The 8,552-nt window shown below is 42.0% G+C and overlaps 1 protein-coding gene across 1 annotated transcript; it reads right to left on the bottom strand.

The window, feature by feature from the left end:
* Positions 1–3,255: 3,255 nt before the first annotated feature.
* On the bottom strand, positions 3,256–6,763 carry LOC110953668 (cholecystokinin-like). Its single transcript, XM_022197786.2, has 4 exons — positions 6,620–6,763; positions 5,856–5,976; positions 5,600–5,755; positions 3,256–3,706 (listed from the first exon to the last, which is right to left on the bottom strand). Exons 2-4 carry the CDS (start codon positions 5,974–5,976, stop codon positions 3,570–3,572), a joined length of 414 nt encoding a protein of 137 aa, XP_022053478.1. The 5' UTR covers positions 6,620–6,763; the 3' UTR covers positions 3,256–3,569.
* Positions 6,764–8,552: the final 1,789 nt, after the last annotated feature.

The raw sequence follows: 8,552 nt of genomic DNA, 5'->3' as shown, positions 1-8,552 counted from the left end.
AACATATGCTGCTCTCTCAAAAAGCCGTTATCGCCTCTTTAATGAGGCCTGTAGCAATTATTTGAATTTATTTTTGAGCCTGCTTTAATAATTCAATCAATATCAGTTTCTCCAGACACTTCAAACCACTTCAATATTTAGGACAGGCGTTATGGCTCATAATGATCTTGACGTTCTTTTGAAGATATTTTCGAATATGTCCCAGCCTGCTTCCTGAATCATGCATTCACTGACTTTCATCTCCTTTGTGCATCTGCACACTGACCCTTTTTCTCAGCATCAGACAATTCTCCCATTACACTCATCACAACCTAAAACCAGCATCATTACCCATAATCCACCGTGTTCCAGCCAGGTTTTTTTTTCTTATGCACTAGATTTTCCTTTTATCATTTTGCGTCATCCAAAGACTGACCTCTGATGCTGGGAGAGGGGTTCCTCTGAAACTATTTCTTAATGATAGCAACTGTATTTATTCAGTACTTTTTAAAACATAAATGTAGAAACTGCCGTGCTGGACAAAGCAAAAGCAAGAAATCCAGAAAGCAACAAGACATTACACATTACATTTAATTTCCAGTAGAGAAAGACGATTAATGCTACAACTTCACTCAACAGATTTAAATATATATTTAAGACCATACAATATTACATAAAATAGAATTTCAGATATTAAGGTTAAGAATCTAATTTAATCGTAACAAATTACCTGACCAAATAAAAATATGAAGGTTAAGAATCTTTCAAATTACACATGGAAAACTCACAAAATCCAAATGTTCCCTTTGAGCAAGTATATTGGCACTAATGGAGAGGAAGAATTCCCTTTTAACATGAAGAAACCTCCTGCAGAACCAGGTACAGGGAGGGCAGTCATCTGCCTCGTCCAGTCGGGGTGAGGGTGAAGGAGGGGACAAAAGGAAAGCAGAAACAAACAAATAACAGAACATAAACAGTGGACAGACTGGTGGGACCAGAAGCTGCAAATCAGAGTCCAGAGTCAGAAGCACCTGTAAAGAGATGCAGTGAGAGAGGACAAAACAAAAACTACTGGAACAAAAAGCAGCAAAAACCTTAGTTATTAACTGAAAGACAACATCACATTGGCAAGTCTGTAAAAATGAGTTTCAAGAATCTAAGCCTTGATCAGCCTGGAACAGCAAGAAGAACCTGAAGATTTAAGGCTGTGAGCTCATTTGGCATTACTTCTGTTCTGTCCGGGTCGGACTTTGACATACTTTCAAAGTCAGCAGTAAAATCTTAAAATCAGCTCTAAGACAAACAGGGAGTCACTGAAGAGGAGCGAATATTGAGGTGATTTGATGTCAACGCTAAAACCAGTGGGACTCTGACCTCCTGCTTCCCAGCAAGTAGGAGGCAGGAATGTGACTTCTGGTTTATGCCATAAAAGAACGGAGGAACAGTGAAGCTTTGAGAAAATAGATGTATGAATGACTTTATGCAGGTTGGAGGGTGAGAGTTTCGGTTATATTTGTTACAAGACTGGATAACTTGTTTGATCTGTGGTTCAAAGGTTAGATCCGTATGAATATTACTCCTAATTTCTGATGTCACGTTTGCAGACAAAACTCATTTTGACATCATTTGCTTATGTGATAATAAATACAAGGTTAGTAGTGCAAAATACACACAGATCAGGCACAACATTATGATCACCTGCCTGATATTCTGTTGGTCTCCTTTCTGCTGCTAAAACTCCTCTGACCCAGAGGGGCATGGTCACAGGACCTCTGGGGAGATGGTGGCAGTGAATTCTGTGGGACCTACCTAGATCAGGCTTATCCTGGCACATCCCGCAGACGCTCAGTAAGATTTGGATCTGGGGAGTGTGGAACCCAGTGGCACATCTTAGCTCCGACGTGTTCCCCAGAGCACCCCTGAGCAGTTTTTGTGGTGTGTCGGGGTGCATTGTCCTGCTGAGGGTGGCATCAAGGACTGCTGTTGGCATGGGCGGTGTGTGGTTGATTGACATGAAGTGTTTAGGTGGGTGGTACATGTCAAACATCCACATGAATGTCAGGATTCAAGGTTTCCCAGCAGAACGTTGCATTATGACAAGATGATCAGTGTTATTCACTTCACCTGCCAGTAGTTATAATGTTCTGGCTGAACAATGTGTAACACGTCTCTCTTCATTTCCACTTGAATAGCAGTGAGATAATAGTGTTCTTTTTCCTTAAATACACTGAACTTATTTCATGCAACACATAATATAAAGGAAACTGAAGTAGACAGAGGAGAACAAGTGAATGGCAGAGCCCCCACCGGAGACTCTGTCCTCATATTAGACTGTTCAAAGCATATATTAGATATTATAATGTGTGTATCTTTATTCTCTAAACAGTCCTTCATCAGAGTCAGGTCACAGTAAAGTGTGTAAGTGCATCCACTTCAGCCATACTGCAGCTGATAGTGATCAGGTCCAGTATTTGCCTTGAAAGTTCTCATTTAAATATCATAGTGACTTCAGACATCTGCAATAAGGCAGCACAGCTAATCTTACATGTGCTAACACATTAATGATGTCTTTCAAGGTGACACTGGGAGCGGTTTCCTTTGCCCTTTTCAACAGTATACGTGTTTTGCCACAAGCAAAAGTAATTTACATTTCCCAGAGAGAAGAGACAACTCCTTAGAGGATGGATCCGGCAGAAAAGTCGCGGATCTTTAATCATTTTGATTTTCTATCACAATACAACTATATCTCCACTGTTATGGAGTTCCAAAAGTGTGAAATGTTCACACTATCAAAAAGAGATGACAATGAAATCTGAGTTTTCTGAGATATTCCGCACACAGAGGTGATCCAGCTTATTCCACATGTAAAATGTGTCGAATTTGCTATTGAGGTTTTTTTCCAGTCTATTGCATGTATAAAGACAGCCAGAGATTTCTTACAAATCATCTTTTGGTTAGTCTTTGAGAGAGAGAACAAGTGAGGAAAAGACAGAGATGAAGTGGAAAAAGTTTTTTTCTAATTCAAAAGTAAAGACTTTGTGACAGTGAATGGGGATGTTTGAGGATAATTCTACATGTTCTTTTATTCAGAAGGCTTTTGCGCTCATCAAGTGTCACAAAATGACTTTTAGAGCAGCTGTGTGTGAGTTTATAAAAGTTTCCTGTGTTTCATGATGTATGTTCGCACAAGAAATCCTCCTGTTCTGTATAAATATACCTAATCAAGGTCAATGGATCAAATCTGCATGCATCGCACTGGAAGAATAATATGCAGAGTGATATTTTTTATCTTTATTCAGTTAGTCTCAACAGACCCTGACACCATCCAGATCCTTTCCACACAAAATGATAAAGAAACCAGAGAAAACCAGAAACAGACAAACGATGGACAGTGGGAGCTTTTCTGCAAAATTTGGCATACAGTGTGTATATTGCGTTATTACAGTTTTACAAACAAATGTACAACAAATACATCATAAATAGACTCTTATTGTGAGACAGTGAGGAGCCAGCTTGCGTGGGTTTTGATTTTTTTTTTCTTCTTTTTCTCTTGTGCCCATCATGAAGGGGGTTGGAGCCGTGACTTGCCCTTACGAGGAGTATTCGTACTCCTCTGCGCTGCGACGGCCGAAATCCATCCAGCCCAAGTAGTCCCTGTCTGTTATCCGGTGGTTGGCGCTCAGTCCACCACCTCTGCTGTTTGCTGTGGAGTTTCTGCGCACAGAGCCTGGGAGGAGGAGGAGGAGATGGGGTGATAGAAGGCGTGGGTGGAGGAGAAAAAAACCCAGCATGAGTGAAATTAGTATTCGTCAGAGTGAGGAGAGCATGAGAGAACTTCACTCATTTGTGTTCATACTTTATTCTTCACAGTGCTGCTCTGATTTTGGAAGCAGGAGACTTGTATCACATTTTTAATTCTGTGAGCATCCCTGGCAGAGCTCAGAGGTTCTCAGTAACAAAGGCATAGTTGTTGCTTTGGAAATATTACGATGTGGCGAGGACATAAATGGTGCTCTCACAAAACAGGCAGTTAATAGACTTAGCTCTTAAAAACGTATTTTCCAGGGATTGATGCTTTTAATATCAAAATTGTTTCACTTTTGTAACTTTTTTGACTCAGATTTTCCGCATTAAAGGATTGTTAGTTGAGTTCATCACCAAATTACAGCCTTGATCGTTTATTTTTTATGCCTTCCGGCTGATAAAATGCTCACAATATTCAAAACTTAACTCCCCACAGCTTTTGGGTTTTAAAATTTCTCACATCTAAATTTGATTTTGCTGTGAAGCTGCTTTTTCCTGTGAGTATTTCAATTGCCCAGTAGTTGCCCTCTGCTTGCTTTCTCATTACTTGTCCCTCTTTCTCTCACACACACACAAAAGAAAAAGAGGATAGACTGAAACAGCTGGACTTCACCCTGACACCGTGCCATTAGCCTCTTTCTCTTTCTGCACGTTATTCCCAGTGAAGAGGAGCTGGTCTGCTCTCCGTTTGGTAATCAATTGCGCGCTCACGGAGATGCAGTTTTCACTCCACCCACATCCTCCTACGCAACACACACACACCGGCATGCACACACACGTGCATACACATAAACACAGTGCTGGAGCTCCCTGGTGTGCTGAGAAGATTGGACGCAGAAGGCTCGACAACGACACCTCCTACACCGAAACATGCAAGTGAACAGCGTGCACAGACACCCACCAACACAGACACAGTTACACAGAAACACACATGAGCACAGTCCCTGATACATATTTATTTCACTTTGCCCTTTGACATTTTATCGACTTCACATTCTGACTAGTTTCTGAGTCTTTTGTCTTTTAATCTTCCTAAAGTCATGCACTGGATATTATGCAACAGAAAAGTGTAAATTTTACAGCTTAAGTATGTATTCAGAGCTGTAATTCGAATGCATCTTAGTCGTGAAATACACAGAAAGAAATTTTACGTATATCAAGAGACAAAAAACTTAAAATTTTTTAAAAATTTCATCAATAGGGACTGAGCAATTCTTTAAAATTTTTCACAAAATATGCTCACTAAAGATGCAGAAAATGTGTAGCCTGTTGATTTCAGATTTGTTCGACAGAAAGGCATCGTGCATGTGGACGCCCTAAGAGTCCGCTACGATATCTGGAAGCCAAGTGGAAAATTCCGTGTGTGTGCTGTGTGCTGTGTGCTGTGAAATCCCGGTTATTCCCCGTCCTGTCACACTGTCAGAGAAATCGGACGCCGAATGCGAGTTAGCAGGACAGGGCTGGGGTTTTGTTTTCTTGGCAATACAAAATGAAAAATCAAGCGATTGGAATAAAGTAAAATAGAATGGTACAAGGGAAAATGGCCGGAAGGCAGCACACACTAATATACGCTCTTTGAAACCACAAAAGCTTTTCAGAGCCACTAATTCATTTTACAAAGCTTGCTGTGCACTAATTCGAGTAATTAGCAAGTAAGAGGGGAGTGTGGGGAGGAGCATGTCAGGAAAAAGCACTTGTCTCTGAAAATCTTGCAAATATTGTTGATGTTTGTCTTTGGATACACGCACACATCCTTTAAGGTTGCAGGCGGAGAAAAGATCACAACAAACCCACAAAGCCAACCCCTCACACACACCTTTCCTGGAGGAGATGAGTCTGGCAAGCAGCTCGCTAAGGTTGGCCCGGGAGTCTGCATCCTCCTCAGCCAGAGGAAGAGCTTTCAGCTGGGGGGCAGAGCGCCTGTGTCGGAGGTGTGGCTCTCCCAAGGTGTGGGTGCCAGCCTCGAGGAGAGCTGCTCAACACAGATGCACAGAGACACACACCAGAGCAGATGTCAGACATTAAAAAAGCCACCGTGATTCAGAAAAGTGGGGTTTGCCTGGAACCCGAACCTTGAGAAGGAGCCGAGATGGAGCGCTGGCCCTCGTCGAAGGGCTGGTAGGAGAAGGGGAGCCCCAAACAGCTCGTACATAGGACAGCCAGCACGACACACACACATAACCCTGCAGTCATCTGAAACACAAGCAGAGAGGGGCACGCAGAGCAGGGTTAACAGGACAGAAAACAATGTGATGCAGTCCAGTTTGGGTTCACAGAAATCGTCCACAGTGGCAAACTGCGAGCATCAGAGACCATCTGCCAGATAACTGCTCTTTCACAGCTAACGGTCACTGCAACTCCAACGAAGGCGTGTGAATCAGTGCAGCATATTCACTCTGTCATCACGCAGCTCAGCAGCACTGGACACAGCTGGGTCTTCATGTCCTGTGCTCACTTTCAGCAGGTCAAACTGACTCGACTGTCAGCGCAGGAACAATTTCTCATTTCTACTTGTAGGAAACATTTTTAAATAGGATGATTTTGTCAGAGCAAATATCTTTTCATATAGAAAACCTCATTTTTCATTAATTGTATTTAAAAGGGGAAAAAAATAGTGGCCTTTTCAGAAATATTACCTCCAAAGATTGCAAAAAAAATTGACATCAAAATAACAAAAAAGTCCTCACAACAACATATTGTGCTGTAGCACAGGCTCCATGCTTTGATTCCAGTCTGATTATGAAGTAGAAAGATGTTCCAACAGTGTATAAATTGTCTCAAAAAATCCACAAATATATAGTCTGTGTTGTGAAAACAAAAAAAGTGGTTTCCTTACCTTGAGAGACGAGGTTCAGCCTGTTAGAGGAGTGTGTGAGAGTGAGGAGAGCACTTCTCTGTTGAGTGGGAAGGATGCCCCTTTTATACTCCCCGCTCAGCGCCGTCTGAGTCTGTGTGTGTGTGTGTTTTTCCTGTCCCTCAGTGTGTGTGCGAACTTAATGTGAGCGCGCTTGTTACATCCTCAACAATACGACAGCGTGCTTCAGGTTTATTGTCTGTTTGCTTATCGTAAAATGTACATCAGGATGTAGATGTTTGATGAGGATTAACTCTGTTTTGTGTGTGTGTGTGTGTGTGTGTGTGTGTGTGTGTGTGTGTGTGTGTGTGTGTGTGTGTGTGTGTGTGTGTGTGTGTGTGTGTGTGTGTGTGTGTGTGTTGTGCAAATAACATGGAATCAGCTTCAAAGTACTGCTGAAATATTAAGAAGTTTTCATGGAATTGAGGGTATTTTTAATCTGTATTCTTGTGTAGAAATTCAGGATGTGCATGTGTGTGTGTGTGTGTGTGTGTGTGTGTGGGTGTGTGTGGGTGTTTGTTGAGGGGGCTGGGGGGGCTGTGCGGTCAGGCATGTGTAGGTGTGAGTATCTGTACACACCCACACATGGATTAGATGTCAGTGGATGTTCACACTTAAAAAGGGGGCGGAAACACAAATGAAAATCTTCAGTTTGGTTCATTTAAAAGGAAGACTGAGCTTCAACTGAGACGCCCCCACCATCCACCTCCCCCCTCTGCCTCCCCCCTACTCTCCCCCTCTAACCATGTAGGGTTAACGCGGCTTCATAGATCACGCCGGTGCGGCAAATCAGTCAGCCGGGGTCAATATCTATTGATCAGCGGTTGGGAGTTAACGTCCTGTCAGGACACCGGAGCTGGTTTTACCTGCCGAGATAACAAGAAAATGTAGCACCAGTGAAGCTGTTAACTGAGATTAGCATTCGCAGGGGAGTCGTGCAGGACGGATGCGTTTTAGTGCGAAAGTCTAATTAGGAGAGCTAAATGAGTGACAGATCAGAAATGGAGAAAAACTGCCACACTGTTCTTCACACACTCAGTTCACAGTGATCTGTATTTAAAAGTCGCTTTACTCTGTGCTGACATTCAATAAAATATGGATTGATTGGGATTAATGATTAATTGCTGTCAAAGAAATTTTTAAAAGCTATCCCAATTTCAAGATTTTGTGTGTCGCTTCCATTAAAAACAGGAACTACTTCCCTCAAACTTAACTTTTCTCGCTGTCGGCACAATCCACAGTATGTGAAGAGTTAGCAAAAGCCAGAGGACTGAAGCCTGCCCCTCAAATGGAACAAACACTAGACATCGACTTATGTAACAGATTCTCAGAGAATGCCTCTATTTTTAAATTATGAGTAGTTAAGAGATGCAAAATGCTAATTTATCTGGATCCTTAACTCTCCAATCAAATACACACAGAAAGAAAGAGTGGGATTCAGAGCTGCACAGAAGAATATGTCCTGGTATTTTGCATTAAAAGTCAGGGCATAGCAAGAAAAAGAAAAGATTTTATCATTATCTCTAATTCCTTTCCTTCCTTCCTACTTTTTAAGGTATTTTATTGTTTTTGCATGTAAGCTAAGAAAGGTCTGTATAAAGTTTAAAGCTGCATCAAAATGTCTTGATATTATCAGAAAAGAGCTCAGTAGCATCTTGTTCTGTAGTTCACCTCAGCTCTACTGAGCAGCTTTCAGCTCCCTGTTTCAGCTAAACAGTTCTGGCTCACAGTCGTCAACCTCCAGCTGCAGAAACAAACTGCCTTCAGCAAAAGAGCTACGATAAACCAACTGTACAAAACCGCTTCCCTCAGGAACAAAAACAAAAGTGAAACCTGGACTTGTCTGACAGGCATAAATATGAATCTACATGACTGACAAAGATGCACTGTGGCTGCTGGATGCAAAGAAGAAAAC

The sequence above is a fragment of the Acanthochromis polyacanthus genome, chromosome 11, assembly GCF_021347895.1.
Source record: "Acanthochromis polyacanthus isolate Apoly-LR-REF ecotype Palm Island chromosome 11, KAUST_Apoly_ChrSc, whole genome shotgun sequence".
NCBI lineage: Eukaryota > Metazoa > Chordata > Actinopteri > Pomacentridae > Acanthochromis > Acanthochromis polyacanthus.
Note: the sequence above shows the minus strand (reverse complement) of the source record. Positions and strands in the feature narration are given on the sequence as shown.

Excerpts from the sequence above, each read along its gene's own strand:
- LOC110953668 (XM_022197786.2), bottom strand. The coding sequence starts at position 5,976 with ATGACTGCAGGGTTATGTGTGTGTGTCGTGCTGGCTGTCCTATGTACG. Across the intron at positions 5,756-5,855 it reads CATCTCGGCTCCTTCTCAAG|CTCTCCTCGAGGCTGGCACC; the intron begins GTTCGGGTTCCA and ends TGTGTTGAGCAG. Across the intron at positions 3,707-5,599 it reads ACTCATCTCCTCCAGGAAAG|GCTCTGTGCGCAGAAACTCC; the intron begins GTGTGTGTGAGG and ends TCCTCCTCCCAG.